This window comes from Macaca mulatta, chromosome 14, assembly GCF_049350105.2.
Source record: "Macaca mulatta isolate MMU2019108-1 chromosome 14, T2T-MMU8v2.0, whole genome shotgun sequence".
NCBI lineage: Eukaryota > Metazoa > Chordata > Mammalia > Primates > Cercopithecidae > Macaca > Macaca mulatta.
In genome coordinates, this window is record NC_133419.1 from 864,271 (window position 1) to 880,204 (window position 15,934).

The 15,934-nt window shown below is 55.7% G+C and overlaps 1 protein-coding gene across 2 annotated transcripts in view; it reads left to right on the top strand.

The window, feature by feature from the left end:
- The window catches only part of AP2A2 (adaptor related protein complex 2 subunit alpha 2), an 86,903-nt gene that overhangs the window by 41,887 nt on the left and 29,082 nt on the right, over positions 1-15,934 (top strand). For both annotated transcript variants that reach the window (XM_015113299.3, XM_015113300.3), the window contains exons 3-6: positions 2,939-3,081; positions 4,908-5,101; positions 9,175-9,304; positions 14,223-14,324. In XM_015113299.3, the coding sequence (XP_014968785.1) occupies positions 2,939-3,081; positions 4,908-5,101; positions 9,175-9,304; positions 14,223-14,324 (569 nt within the window). The remainder of the gene's footprint in view (positions 1-2,938; positions 3,082-4,907; positions 5,102-9,174; positions 9,305-14,222; positions 14,325-15,934) is intronic.

A 15,934-nucleotide genomic window follows, 5' to 3' on the forward strand; every position in this document is an offset into this window, starting at 1 on the left:
AAAAAAAACCAAAAAACAAAACAAGAGGCAGGTTTCAGTCATTCTGAGGTAGACATTTTGTCACATTTTATCATCTGTGAAAGATGGTGCTTCTGAACCTGTGTTGTGACCTTATGTTGCCCCAGACCCGACGCTCTGTGTCTGCTGTGCTGTTTCATTTTTGTAATAACCTGCCGAGGAAGTTGGGCTCAGAGAGGTTAAGGGATATGTCTGAGACCACAAGACAAGCAAGTGGCTGCATCTTTCAGACTGGAGCCCAAACTTAATCGTGATCGTTTTACGGTTTAGGATGAGGTTTCCCAGCCATTCTCTCTGATCTGCACAAACCAAGGAGACAGGTATTACTGTTATCCTCCTCCTTTGATAGCTCAGAATGTTGAAGTTCAACTCAACATTTTAAAATTGCTAGAATAAAAAAGTAACTCTAGCCCAGTACTGAAACTAGCATTTTGAAGACTGTATCAGTCTGGGTCCTTTCAGGAGGGATAAACTTCACAGTAGGCACCTGTCAGGGGAGCTGGCGGGCTCACCTGCTCCACCGAGATGGGTGAGGGTGTGGAGTGAGCATTGCTGCTTGTTTCCTGTGGCCCTGGGTTAAGCCAGGAGTCCACGTGCTGCCACGTGAGCAGCGGGACTGAGCACTGTGGCTTTCTCCTCGCGCTGGTGACTTGCGTCGCCCCTCCTCACGATGCTTATGCATCGGGTGGTGTGCCCAGGAGAGTGCTCTCTGACATCCCTGGGGGACCCAGAGGTGATCCTCCATCGCCCTCACTGTCCAGTGGGCTCAGCTTGTAAAGATGGGCCTAAGTTTCCCAGCACCTGGGAGCTCTAGAGCAGCTCTTTGTCTGGGGTCCTGCAGGAGCAGAGCCTGGTCAGCTCTTCTGGGAGAGAGCCTGTCTCCACCTCTGTCCCTGCCTCTGTCCCCGTCCCCGTCCCACAAAACTCAGCCCAGTCGGGCTGTTGGTCCTCCCCGTCAGTTATTTTTTTCCTTTGAGAGGTGCTTTGAGTGAGTAACAGGGAAGTCTCCGGAGGGAGAAGGAGGTCAAGCAGTATTTTTGGCTGTGGTTGTCCAAGGCGGCTTCCAGCGGGTGATGGAATCTGGGCTGGGTAGGAGACACGGTGCTGGGGCTTCCCAGTGGAGGACCTCTGCTGAGAAGCCCGTGCTCAGCTGTGTGTGCTCTCCTGCACAAACAGGGCACGGAGAATGTGTCTGCTGGGACCCCTTGGGCGCAGCAAGCAGGTAAGTGGGTCGGGGCAGGGGAGGGAGGAACGAACTTCATGGACGGGAGGCTGGAACCGGGTTGGGTCTGCTTTTATTTATATCGTCTGGTCTGTTAAATGATGTTAATTTGCTACTGACAAGGAACGGGCTTCTCATGAGCTCCTCGGAGTCCAGCGTCCAGCTGACTGGCTGATGGGCGATGCACCGTTCCCCAGGAAAGTGGCTGGTCTGTATTCTACACAGCCTGAGAGGTTGTCCATGGAGGTGTAAGCGCCCCAGCCCTTCACAAGAAGGGGGCCAGAGCAGCTGGTGTGGCTGGGCTGTCTTCCCAGTCTGCGTTCCTTCACGCTGTGGCAGCAGAGTCTCCGTGAGACCTGGCCTCAAGGCCACCTTTCCCGCTCGCCTCCACAGCCTGCTGGAGACTGGCTCCGAGGGGCACTCCCTTACCTCTCAGGTGGGATAGGAATGCAGAATGTTCTTTTTCTTTTTTTTTTGAGACGGAGTTTTGCTCTTGTTGCCCAGGCTGGAGTACAATGGTGTGATCTCGGCTCACTGCAACCCTCGCCTCCCAGGTTCAAGCAGTTCTCCTGCCTCAGCCTCCTGAGTATCTGGGATTACAGGCATGCCCCACCATGCCCGGCTAATTTTGTATTTTTACTAGGGATGGGGTTTCTCCATGTTGAGGCTGGTCTCGAACTCCTGACCTCAGGTTATCTGCCCGCCTTGGCCTCCCAAAGTGCTGGGATTACAGGCGTGAGCCACCGCGCCCGGCCCAGAACGGCCCTTTAAGGGCCAGTTTTATATTTTGGAATTTTATATTCTGCTAGTTACGTGTTTTTGTTTTTGTTTTTTCTTTGAGATGGAGTCTCGCTCTGTCGCCCAGGCTGGAGTGCAGTGGCGCGATCTCGGCTCACGGCAGGCTCCGCCTCCCAGGTTCACGCCATTCTCCTGTCTCAGCCTCCTGAGTAGCTGGGACTACAGGTGCCCGCCACCGTGCCCGGCTAATTTTTTGTATTTTTAGTAGAGACGGGGTTTCACCGTGGTTTCGATTTCCTGACCTAGTGATCCACCTGCCTTGGCTTCCCAAAGTGCTGGGATTACAGGCGTGAGCCACCATGCCCGGCCAGTTACATGTTTTGAACCTGCTCTACCGTGATCCCTTGTGAGGGATTCAGGCAAACTGGGATGAGGCAGAGAAACAGAAGCCCTAGGGGCCATCGCGTGTGGGCCTTGTTTTCATGACTAGCTGATTTGCCCTAGAATGGCTGTGAAGTGGCAGATAATTTAGACTGTGTTCATCTGCCCAAATAAATAAACTGATTTCAAAGACAAGCTTGATGGTTGAAGGCAGGGTTTGCAAGTTCCATCACAGCAGGGCCCTCTGTGGGATTTTGGCTGGTCGGAGTGAGGCCCTGTGAGGGCCAGCTGGGCTGCACCTGCCCAGGGTTGTCCTGGGAGGGCAGAGCTCTTGTTGCCAGGTGTTCTGGTGCCTGTTTTTGAAAGGGAAATAAAAAACTTGGATTCTGATGAGTACCAGGAGGTTACAAGGGTTGTCCATGCTCAGCAGTGTCTGCAGCTGCACCTGCCTGGACCCGGCCACCCCTCTGCTGGAGGCCTGTCCGTTCTGCCTGCTGTACTGCTGCACTGCCCTCTGCTCTCCCCTCTCCCCTGCCTCTGCCCACCTGGAATAAAACCTCTTCCCCACCTTTTCTGTAGGTGACAAGGCTCTTGATGGCTATAGTAAAAAAAAGTACGTCTGCAAGTTGCTCTTCATCTTTCTCCTTGGTCATGACATTGACTTTGGACACATGGAGGCTGTGAACCTGCTGAGTTCAAACAGATACACGGAAAAGCAGATCGTGAGTATCGCTGCAGATGGAGGCGGTGGAGGACGGCCTGTGCCTGGCAGGACCGAGGCCCCGTGCCCGCGTGGGGTCGCCGCTTCCTTCTCTACCCACAGCTGACATGAGCCACGTGGGTCTGCTGCAGATGGAGATGCATGTCCAGTCCGTGTTAGCACCTGCTGCTAACACCTCGAGGGCCCCCTTCCCGCCTAATCTGGGTGCTCTTCAGGAAGCCCCATGCCCTCACAGCGTTCCTCCTCCTGCATGCTGTTCTCCTGATGAGGTGGCCATGCCTTCTCTTCCTCCTTTCTTCGAAACCTCCCTTCCGGCGAGTTCCAAGACTTCCTGGTTGGTCTGGAGAGCGGTGCATGTGACCCAGCGTTTGATGTGGTTGGTGCCCTGTGCCCATGAGGTCGGCCTCCGGAGGAGGGATGCCTGCCTGCCACAGTGCCTTGTTGACACACTGTCCTGAGTAGACCCGTCCCGTGGCCCCTTGGACCGCTTTGTTTCTGCAGTAGGCACTGGATGCACATGGCTGGGTCTTGGTGCGGAGGGTGCTCGGCCCACCATCTCCCCAGCCACGCACAGTGTCCTGTCACTCCGTGGAGGGTGTTCGGTCCACCATCTCCCCAGCCCTTGCCGGGCTGATGCACGGTGTCCTGTCACTCTGCTTTTGAAACCTTCATGGGCTCTGCAAGTTGAGCTGTGTAGTCTCTTGTAGTCACATTATTTTTGTGTTTTCCCTGGTGGTATAAAGTAACATTTTCTTCCATTTGTCAAAAAATTAAACTTAGAGAAATTAAGAGAGACTCTAGATGTCTCAGGGGTTTTGATAAGTTTTGGTATTTATTCAACGAGCATTTGTGGAGTGCCTGTGGTGCACCAAGTAGTGTTGGGGGACATCGGGGATTAGCCTCGAGGACAGAGGCACAGGGACCAGAACTTGGGCCCTGCCGTTGTCCTGGGGGAGATGGGTGTCACATGGCTCCACAGACATAGAATTTGAAAGGATTTGAGAGAGGGAGTGGGGGTGGGTGTGTTGAGCTGAGGCTGGAGGGAGGGGAAGTTAATTGGGGGGCTGAGGGCGGGAGGAGCAGGGCGAGCAGAGCAGGTGGTGCCTGGCAGTGGCCTGGGCTGTGAGAGCAGGGCTGAAGGGGCAGTAGTGTTTGGAAGGTCGGGAGCTCCCTGGTGGCATCTTCCTGGGAGCTGTGGGAGGCTGGGCACATCTTTAACCTGGGTGGTCAGTGATGGATTGGGTCTGGAGAAAACCACTGTTTCCCCCTGGGTGGGGAGGGTGTGACCTGTGAGGATGGCTGGGAAGAAGTGACAGTGACACGGGACTGGGGTTTGCCCTGGGTCGGTGGGGGTGGGGGGTCGGGGCGGCGTGAGGCTGTGACACAGGCAGATTAAAGAGTGGGAGGGAACAGGCAGCTGGGTTTCTGGAAATCACTGTAGCTAAAATCAGCCTGTCAGTGAAGGTTCCCTCCTATCTTAAGTCGAGGATAGTGTGATGCCCGGAACACTCAGACGCGTGGCCCACAGTGGAGTGAGTGGGACTGGGGGGTCCGGTTCCTGTTGGCGTCTGGCTCATGGCATCCTAGTCAGATGTGCCCCACAGGAACGCTGCGGCATGAGAGCATCGTAGCGGAGGCATCCCGGTTCCACCGGAACAGACGTTTGCCGAGTCCTGAGAGCCGCAGCTCCCACAGCAGTGCCCTGGGTGCATGGGTGGTGCTGGGGCTGCTTCTGCGTCTGTGTGTCACTGCTTGTTGGGTGACTCGGGGCCACAGGCAGAGTTGGATTGTCACGAGGTTTCTCTTCTCCTGTCTTTTGGAATGCAGGGCTACCTTTTCATCTCTGTGTTGGTGAACTCGAACAGTGAGCTGATCCGCCTGATCAACAACGCCATCAAGAATGACCTGGCCAGCCGCAACCCCACCTTCATGGGCCTGGCCCTGCACTGCATCGCCAGCGTGGGCAGCCGGGAGATGGCCGAGGCCTTTGCCGGGGAGATCCCTAAGGTCCTTGTAGCCGGGTATGTGCCGGGCTCCTGCCGAAGATGTGCTGCTTTCATGCCCAATGCATCAAATGTGGAGCTGCTTAACCTAGGAAATGTTTTACTCTCCCCGTCTTATGGGAGATGAGATGTAGCCTGAGGTCGGATCCAGAATTACAAGTTTAGGCTGGGCGTGGTGGCTCATGCCTCTAATCCCAGCACTGTGGGAGGCCAAGGTGGAAGAATCACTTGAGCCCAGGAGTTCAAGACCAGCCTGGACAACATAGGGAGATCCCATCCCTACAAACAGTTTAAAAAAATTAGCCAGGTGTGGTGGTGTGCTCCTGTCGTCCCAGCTACTTGGTAGGCTGAGGCAGGAGGATTGCTTGAGCCCAGGAGGTCAAGGCTACAGTGAGCTGTGTTCATGCCACTGCTCTCCAGCCTGGGCAACAGAGCGAGATCCTGTCTCCAAAACAAAAAGAGAATTACAAGTTTAGATTTCAAGTAAAGTGCAGTCAGATTTTCCCTCTCCAGTACCACTGAGATTCAAAACAAATCAAAGAAGAATGCCCAAACCCTGCTGGCCAAACCAAGGAGAGGCTTCAGCCCCACAGGTCACCGGGTAGAACGACGCATCTCAGGGCAATTCCTCCTCGTGCCCTTTCCAAAGGGCTTCATGTGGAGAAGCTGAGCACCACACCAAAGTGCCCTTGGCCATCTTTTCCGTCCCTTGTTAATTTGGAGAGAAGCCTTGTGGGGCTGAGTCACCAGGTCTGGAAGAGCTTAAAGCAGCCCTGGGGTATCTGTGCCACAGGCAGGGTCCCCACCGGCGTGTTCCAGGATACCCTGTGGAGTTGGGAAACTGACGCCCTGCCCACATGGTGCCACCCAGCTGAGCTGGGCCTCAGACCACAGGAGATTGGGTGGACATCCACGCAGACTACACAGTGAGAACCGGAGAGAAGGTGGTGGGAAGGCATGAGAGAAACAGGCCTAGACCCGGCATCTTAGCTGGGCCTCATTGGCTTTGTGAGGGCACTGGGCCATGTCTTGGGGCATTTTTGGTTGTTAGAGTGGGTAGAGACCAGGGTGCTGCACCCCACACCACACAGGACGCCCCCTAACAGAGAATGAAGCAGCCTTCTGTCAGCTGCAAGACAAGGAGGATGTCCCACAATAGAGAATGAGGCAGCCTCTTGTCAGCCGTGAGGCAAGGAGGAGCCCGCCTGGCAGGGAGACCGCAGCACAGTCCCGAGAAGACAGCTATTCAGAAGCACAAGAGCTCAGAGATGGGTAACCCCGCAGTAGGATGGACAAGAGCAGAACCGGAGAACCGGGGGAGCAGGTGCAGGGCCTGAAGGCACTGTTGCTCCTCAGGCCATTCAGTCACAGGTGGCAGAGCATGTGGTGGGTGCCCTGAAAACAGGGTGTCCAAGATGGAAGGAAGGCGGCTTGAATAACCAGAGGACGCTGGTGCAGGAGACGGAGGGTGGACTGGGGATCGGAGTCAGCCAGAAGGTCCAGTGGATTCTGCCTCAGGGCCATGGCCCCCTGGCCTTCCCTCTTGTCCTGCCCCCAGGGTTGTTGCTTGCCTGTTTTTTCCTTCCTGGGCTCTGAGGTTTTTGTCCACTGCGGTGGCCGCTGTATACCCAGCATCTTGAACAGTACCAGGTCCCTAGTAGGTGCTTGGTGGGTGTCTGTGCGTGAGTGGAATGCAAGACAGGGCCACCCCTGAAGCGCGTGCAGATTGATGAAGTGGGGCATTTCCTGAACTGAGCACCTGCTGCAGGAGCCAGGGACAGAGGAGAGAGGAGCCAGGGCGAGGAGGGGTCTCCAGGGGCCAGTGCATTGCGTCTGCAGCCGGAAGGGAGCAGGTGGCCCATGTTGTGGTGCCTGAGTGGGCCCATGGGGATGAAGGTCACAGGCAGGGTTCTCCTACCTCAGAGAGCTCAGGTAACATGGTACCCATGGTACCTTCCTTGAAGAAAAGGGCCAGTTGTTGAAGTCCATCTAAGTAGTGGATGACTCAAAGTAACCTGCTCAGGCTGGGCGCGGTGGCTCACGCCTGTCATCCCAGCACTTTGGAAGGTCGAGGTGGGTGGTCCTGAGGTCAGGAGTTTTGAGACCAGCCTGGCCAACATGGTGAAACCCCATCTCTACTAAAACTACAAAAATTAGCCGGGTGTGGTAGTGCTCTCTTGTAGTCCCAGCTACTCAGAAGGCTGAGGCAGGAGAATTGCTTGAATCTAGGAGGCGGAGGCTGCAATGAGCTGAGATCGCGCCACTGCACGCCAGCCTGGGCAACAGAATAAGACTCTGTCTCAAAAGAAAAAAAAAAAAAAGAAAAAAAAACCCGGGCGTGGTGGCTCACACCTGTAATCCTAGCACTTTGCGAGGCCGAGACGGGCAGATCACCTGAGGTCAGGAGTTCGAGACCATCTTGGCCAACATGGTGAAACCCTATCTCTACTAAAAATATAAAAATTAGCTGGGCGTGGTGGCACCCTCCTGTAATCCCAGCTATTTGGGAGGCTGAGTGCAGGAGAATTGCTTGAACCTGGGAGGCGAAGGTTGCAGTGAGCCGAGAGTGCTCTGCTGTATTCCAGCCTGGTGAAAGAGTGAGATTCTGTCTCAAAAACAAAAACAAAAACAAAAAAAACCATGCTCAGGAAGGAGGTGCTGTGGTTGGAGGACTCCTGGTGTGTGTGTCACCTAGAAATGGAAGGACAGAGTGGGTGCTGAGGAGGTCAGGTCATTCCTAGGGCCAGAGGTAGGGATGGGGGGCAGCGGCCAAGGCAGAAGAATGGGGGTGGTGTCTCTGCTGGGATGGATGGAGTTGATGGAAAGAGAACCACCATGGAGGTGCAGAGTAGCCGTGGGGTCCTCGGTCTCCCTCGTGTGAGCCGACGCCGGAGAGTAGTGGTGGGGCCCCCGTCCCCCTTGTGTGAGCCGATGCCAGCCCTTGCGGATCCTCCTGCTCTGAGGAGCGTGGCGTGCTGGGCGCCCTCCTGTGTCGGCATTTGTAGCCGCAAGCAGGGAACCTGGTTGGTTCCTCTCTGTTGAAGGACTGCTAGGGGCCGAGTCATGGGGTCCTGAAGCTGCCTGGCAAGGACAGCCCTGCTGGCGCCTGGTACACACCCCTGACGTGGCCTCGACCACACATCCACGTGGACGCACAGCAGGGTGTGTGTGCGGTTCCTGCTCTGGGCTGATCTTGTGAGGATGGGGTGAGCCGGAAGAGGGACACAATGCCTACTTCTCCTTTCAGGGGCTGTTTGCACCCAGAAGGGGAGTTTTTTACTCAAGGTAATTTTTCTTTGGAATAGTATGGGGAAGATTTAGGAATAAAAAAGCCAGAAGGTAAATGGTACAGGTTGTCTCTACACACTTTTCTTTCATGTGGAGCAGTGGATCCATCTGATTCTGTTAAGTGCTTGGAGAAGAGACTGGCCCTTTTTCAGCTGTGTCTCCACAGCATCCACCCCAGGCTCCCTGTTGCCTTCCCAGCTGCTTAGCAGAGTCTGGTGGCGGGAGGGCGAAGGGGGATAAGCAGAGCATGGAACACGGCTGTGGCCTGAACAAGTGTGTTGGCAGCAGAGCAGGAGAGCCCACGGCCGGCTCCCTTCCCACCGTGTCTGCAGGGACCCGAAGCCCTTTGCTCCGGGGCTGAGGGCACGGGCGGCCCAGCCCACTGTTCAGGGTGGGGCGTGGTGGGGTGAGGGTGGGTGTGGGGCAGGGGAACATCACCAAGCAGATGTGGAGCTCCATGGCGGTGCAGGGCCCTCCACACATTTCTGTTGTGATTGTGGATTAAGTTGTAACAATAACAAGAGAGCTATTGTTCAAACAACGAATGAGCAACATGAGCTGCATGTGGTCGGCTGGTGGTTTTGGTGGTGAGAAGGTTGGCAGGGAGACCTTTGGAGCAGGGCCCATGTGTGCTGAGAACGCTGCTGCTGCCCCCTAGGTGGCCCTTGGCAGGCGGTCCTGAGTGCTGTCCTGGCCCCTGTGCCAGCCCCACCCCCGCATCTCCTGCTGGCTCTGGGGGGTGCTCCGTGCAGCTCTGTGCTGTGCTCAGCCCGTTGGGAGTGACTCCGACGTCTGTCTTCCAGAGACACCATGGACAGCGTGAAGCAGAGCGCGGCCCTGTGCTTGCTGCGCCTGTACAGGACGTCCCCTGATCTTGTCCCCATGGGCGACTGGACGTCCCGAGTGGTGCACCTGCTCAATGACCAGCACTTGGTAAGCGCCCTTGGCTTCGGTTCTCCCCACTCCCCAGGTGACCTTTGGGATGGCCGTTGTGAAGACACCATGGTGCGCCTTCTCGGGATGCCCAGGAGAGGCTCTCGCAGGGGCTGCTGTGGCTGTGAGTGCCGAGGCCATGGCGGCCCTTCCTGGGGCTGGATGAGTAAGACTCCACCTCTGCTCATCCTGTGGCCAGGCACTGGCTGAAGCCCTTGTAGCACGGAGGCTCTGCAGACACCCACAACTGAGACACGTGTTTCCTGGAAACACCTGTCTAGTACGGGAAGCTCCTGCCTGGCGTCCCGGCTGCCTGTGCCCTCATCTAGGCTCCCATGTGAAGTCTCACTAATCCACATGCCTACTCCACGGGCCAGGCGCAGCGGTCATCCCCATGGTATAGGCATAGATCGGGGTGGAGGTTTGCAGCGATTTGGTGATGTGTATTCAGGTGCCGTGAGAGGCAGGTGTGGGGGAGGGGCTGCGCCAGTGTGTGAGCCCCAGGGGCTGAGGGGTCACAGAGCCGTCCACCGCATCCAGCAGGGGTGGATGTGGGCAGAGTGGGCTTGTCCTGCCTGAACTCCGCTGTATGAGTAAGAGGGTCAGAGTTGGCAGGAGTGGAAACATTTCCTGCTGTGTGGGGAGGCGTGTGGGCCGGTCACGCGTTCACAAGGACCTAGGATCGAGGGCCGAGAACACTTTCCCGTGTTGCCGTGAGCCCCACCCTGGCGGGGGAGCCTTTCAGACGGCGCTGCTGGAGGCTGTCGTCCACCATCCTGTGGACCCTGGGAGGTCGTGGGATTTTCCAGCTTTGCAGTCAAGGAGGCTTAAGCTCAGAAAGAGGAAGTGTCCTCTCACAGCCCCAGGCCTGTACCCGGAGTGGGCGTGCTGCGGCCTTGGGCGTCCGAGAGTGTGCGGGTGAAGCAGCTGTGTGGGAGCCGTGAGTCGGCAGGGCCTGGTCAGGGAGGCAGGCCCTGGGCTCCTGCCCCACATGGCAGCCGGGCACTGGGCTGCTGAGCGGCCGGGGCTGCCTGCTTTCCCCCGGGCCTTCTGCAGACAGGATCTGGGCACGCTCCGTGGGACTGGCCGGGGCTGCTGTCATTGCTCCTGCCTTGGAGGGAAGTTTCTGCGGCCATGCGGCCGTGGGGCCACCCTGAGTGCTTTTCAGGGTGGCAGGGCCTTGCCTCAGGTGGCCACGAGGGCACCTCTCCTTGGATGCTGTATGATTCTGTGACCCCAGCTACTTGGTTTGCTTTTTGTATTTTTATGCATGTGGCTGTATTTCACCAGGCGCTTGAGTCAGCATATTCTTTTTTTTTTTTTTTTTTTTTTTTTTGAGACGGAGTCTTGCTCTGCCGCCCAGGCTGGAGTGCGGTGGCCGGATCTCAGCTCACTGCAAGCTCCGCCTCCCGGGTTCCCGCCATTCTCCTGCCTCAGCCTCCCGAGTAGCTGGGACTATAGGCGCCCGCCACCTCGCCCGGCTAGTTTTTTTTTTTTTGTATTTTTTAGTAGAGACGGGGTTTCACCGTGTTAGCCAGGATGGTCTCGATCTCCTAACCTCGTGATCCGCCCGTCTCGGCCTCCCAAAGTGCTGGGATTACAGGCTTGAGCCACCGCGCCCGGCCTAGTCAGCATATTCTTGGTTAAAGGCAACAGAAACTCTTCCTGAAGGGGTGCCACAGCCAACCCCAAGGTGGGCTCCCTGCTGACCAGCACTTTCCCATCTTACCTCTCCCAGCTTGTGCGCCCACACCCCCGGCAGGCTGTCTTTTGTGTGGCCATGGCTTTTGTCGAGCGCCTTCCACCTCTGACAGTGAAGGCCTGAGGCTTGGCTTCTCTGGTCTCAAGTCATGAGCCCCCAAGAAAGGTGTCATTTGCTCACTAGAGTGAGTGAGCTCCCCCACGTGTCCTTCAGGGAGGTCTTGAGTGGGGCAGGAGGCGTGCGCAGGACCAGGTGGGTGAGGGTCAGAAGGTCGGCGGTCAGGCGTGCACCCAGACCTTGGGCATGGTGGGGAGGGTGGTGATGTGGCCTGAGTGCTGCATGGGCACCATGCTGAGCCTTGGGTCTTTTTTTTTTTTTTTTTTTTTGAGACGGAGTCTCGCTCTGTCACCCAGGCTGGAGTGCAGTGGCCGGATCTCAGCTCACTGCAAGCTCCGCCTCCCGGGTTCACGCCATTCTCCTGCCTCAGCCTCCCGAGTAGCTGGGACTATAGGCGCCCGCCACCTCGCCCGGCTAGTTTTTTGTATTTTTTAGTAGAGACGGGCTTTCACCGTGTTAGCCAGGATGGTCTCGATCTCCTGACCTCATGATCCGCCCGTCTCGGCCTCCCAAAGTGCTGGGATTACAGGCGTGAGCCACCGCGCCCGGCCTGAGCCTTGGGTCTTGTAGCCTGAGGATGACCTGATGGAGCAGACAGGTTGGAGTGGACGAGGACAGCAGACACCATGGAGAGAAGGGTTGGGGGGCCAGGCCAAGGGCTGGAGGCCACTGAGGAGACACTGAGGTCGCCGCGGCGCCAGCTGCTGCCACAGGGGTGGGGCCGCGTGTCGCGTGCCTGAGTGTGCTCGAGAGGCCTCTTGCTGTCTCAGTGCAGGGGGAGGACATCCTAAGTGAGAGGCTGAGCTCAGTGCCCATGAGTGCCTGTCAGCCTGTCACAGGGGCGTTCGAGATGCATGTTCGCTGGGGGAACACACCCTGAACATTCAGGAGTCCTGTGGGGAATGACTCTGCCCTCATGGAAGTTACATATACAGACCTGCAGTTCCTTACAAGTTCTTTATTGGATTTGGTAAAATCTGTTAGCACTTTGCTCACCGAGAAATACAGGAAGAAGACCAATCAGAGCCATTTCTTTCTTATAGCTTTCACGTTTTCCTTGCCAAGGTCACAGGCATAGCAGGTCTCTGGGGAGAGTGCCGTGTTGTAGTAGCTGTACCCCAGCCAGGCTCAGGAGCCGTGGTGCAGGGCGAGCGGTGGGGGGACTGCATCAGTCATTCGAGTAGACATTTTCTTTGAGACAGAGTCTCGCTCTGTCGCCCAGGCTGGAGTACAGTGGCGCGACCTCAGCTCACTGCAAGCTCTGCCTCCTGGGTTCACGCCATTCTCCTGCCTCACCCCCCTGAGTAGCTGGGACTACAGGCGCCTGCCACCTTGCCTGGCTAATTTTTTGTATTTTTATAGAGACAGTGTTTCACCATGTTAGCCAGGATGGTCTCCATCTCCTGACCTCGTGATCCACCCGCCTCGGCCTCCCAAAGTGCTGGGATTACAGGTGTGAGCCACACTGCACCCAGACTTGACATTTTCTTTTTTTGAGACGGAGTCTTGCTCTGTCGCCCAGACTGGAGTGCAGTGGCCGGATCTCAGCTCACTGCAAGCTCCGCCTCCCGGCTTCACGCCATTCTCCTGCCTCAGCCTCCGGAGTAGCTGGGACTACAGGCGCCCGCCACCTCGCCCGGCTAGTTTTTTGTATTTTTTAGTAGAGACGGGGTTTCACCGTGTTAGCCAGGATGGTCTCGATCTCCTGACCTCATGATCCGCCCGTCTTGGCCTCCCATAGTGCTGGGATTACAGGCTTGAGCCACCGTGCCCGGCGACATTTTCTTTGAGACAGAGTCTCGCTCATCACCCAGGCTAGAGTGCAGTGGCGCGATCTCAGCTCACTGCAAGCTCCGCCTCCCGGGTTCAGGTGATTCTCCTGCCTCAGCTTGCTGAGTAGCTGGGATTACAGGCGAGCGCCACCAAGCCCAGCTAATTTTTGTGTTTTTAGTAGAGACGGGGTTTCACCATGTTGGTCAGGCTGGTCTCGAACTCCTGACCTCAGGGCATCCGCCTGCCTTGGCCTCACAGAGTGCTGGGATTAGTGTGAGCCACTGCGCCTGGCACAAGTAGACATTTCCTGAGCTCACTGTTTACATTTTCAGAGTGAATTGGTATCATTTATTTTATATTTTTAAAAAAAATTTATGGGAGAATGTCTTTACGTAATTGCAGTCTTTTTTCAAGAGATCTGAGTGACTGAATCCCTGGTGGCTGTCCTGGAGCAGTAACAGGCTGCCCGGTGCTGTGTCCTGGAGCGGTAACGGGCTGCCCAGTGCTGTGTCCTGGAGCGGTAACGGGCTGCCCGGTGCTGTGTCCTGGAGCGGTAACGGGCTGCCCGGTGCTGTGTCCTGGAGCGGTAACGGGCTGCCCGGTGCTGTGTCCTGGAGCGGTAACGGGCTGCCCGGTGCTGTGTCCTGGAGCGGTAACGGGCTGCCCGGTGCTGTGTCCTGGAGCGGTAATGGGCTGCCCGGTGCTTGGGGAGGACCACTTGTGCCCTGGGACCCGAATCTGTTCTCACTGAGGCCAGAAGGAGTGGGGAGGGAAGACGTGCTGGGCCTGGTGGCCTCATCCAGTCTGTGGTGGTTCAGTGACTGCCAGGGCCACTTTCCAAAAAGGAGAATGTAAAAGGACTTCTCCAGTTGCTCTTTTCTACAGTCTCATTTCTGGGTTGTAAAGATTCAAATCAGTCTAAGGGTCGTGTCTCCCTCTGCAATGAACATGAGTGATTAAACCAGAGGCAGCAAGTGCAGATGACGATGGAGGCCAGGCCAGGAGAGGACAGCAGGCCAGGTGGCGTGTGCAGCCCACATGCTTGACCTGCATGGTGGATATGGCCCTCTGGCCCTTTGACGCTGGCAGGGATCTGGGCTAAGCATGACGGAACTTCCCAGTCTTTAAGGAGAAGCTGGAAGGAGAAAACCTACGTGTGCCATCTTGGAGAACATTGTAGGTTTCTCGGGGTAGGCCTGAGGCCAGAGTAGCTGTGGGCTGCCAGTGTGCTGCTGGTTGGTTTAAGGTTTTGTTTGGAAGATGAGTTAACACACGTGGCTAGCTTCAGTTGTTTTGACTGTCTGTTGTGTATGTGTTTTCTTTCAGGGTGTGGTAACTGCAGCCACGAGTCTGATCACCACTTTAGCACAGAAGAACCCCGAGGAGTTTAAAACCTCCGTGTCTCTGGCGGTCTCCAGGCTAAGCAGGGTAAGTCTGTTTGTGGGGGAGCAGAAGTCAGGGTGGGTTTTGTCTTGGTTATTTAATTATTAGCTTACTTGTAGAATGCAAGGTATTTGGTCCGTTTATAAATTCAGAGGTGAAAACCAACTTGGCTTCTCTGTCAACCTTCTTGTTAATTGAGAACTGTCCCGTCTGTAGAGAAACACAGCTCCCTGTTCCCATTGTGTGAGCAAGCACCCAATACCACGTGGGTGGAGGAGGGGCACCCAGGGGTCCCGTGGCCCCCACTGGGGAAGCGTGGCTGGCGCTTCGTGGACCTACCACCTGGTGTGCACGCTAAAGCCTGCTGTTCAGCTTCCTGTTTTGAGTTTTATGCAGCTGGACCTGCAGCACACGTTCTTTTGTTTTGTGTGCAGCTGTTATACATTCACATTTGATGCTTCATGGAATCGGCTGTGTGAATTGACCCCTGCAGTTTACCCGCTGTCCTGTTGAACACTTAGCTCCTTGTCCTCTGAGGCTGCTGTGCATCCTCCAGCATGAGCAGTCTGGGACGTCCCTCGGTTTCCATGTACGTGAGGTGCTGCGCGTGTCTGCTGAGATGTGGCATGGCTCAGCTGGGGGCTGCAGCTCCTGAACCTGAGGAGGAGGGTGTTGCCAGACCAGCTTCCCTGTGGTGCACCCGGGTCTCGCAGCAGCAGCAGGAGGCGGAGGCTGGCATGTGTGGTGTTAGTCCCTTGGGTTTTAGTCATCTGGGTGTATAGTAGGATCTCTGTGATTTTTTTTTTTTTTTTTTGAGATGGAGTCTCACTTTGATGCCCAGGCTGGAGTGCAGTAGTGCAATCTCGGCTCACTGCCACCTCCGTCCCCTTGATTCAAGGGATTCTCCTGCCTCAGCCTCTGGAGTAGCTGGGACCACAGTCACCCGCCACCACGCCTGGCTCATTTTTGTATTTTTAGTAGAGATGAGGTTTCACCATATTGGCCAGGCTGGTCTCGAACTCCTGACTTCAAGCAATCTACCTGCCTTGGCCTCCTAAACTGCTGGGATTACAGACATGAGCCACTGCACCTGGCCTCTTTGTGATTTAAATCTACATTTTCCTGATTATCAATGAGGTTGAGCAACTTGGCCTGTTGATTGGCTATTTGGCTGTCTTGTTTTGTGAAGTGCGTAAGTCTTTTACCCATTTTTACCCTGGATTGTCCGTTTTTTGTGTTGAATATTTCGCCGTTAAGCATGATGTCTGCTTTAGAATTCTGTTGTTGTTGATACTCTTCATCACATTAAAGAAGTTCCTTTATCTAGTTTGCCTAACAATTTTTATCATTAACTGGTAAAACCACTTGAACTTGGAGTTTTCTTTGTGGGAAACTTTCTTTTTTTTTTTGAGATGGGGTCTTGCTTTTGGTGCCCAGGCTGGAGTGCAATGGTACGATCTCAGCTCACTGCAACCTCCACCTCCCAAGTTCAAGCAATTCTCCTGCCTCAGTCTCCCAAGTAGCTGGGATTACAGGTATGCACCACCATGCCTGGCTAATTTTTTTAGCAGAGACGGGGTTTTTCTATGTTGGTCAGGCTGGTTTCGAACTCCCGACCTCAGGCGATCTGCGCACCTTGGCCTCCCAAAGTGCTG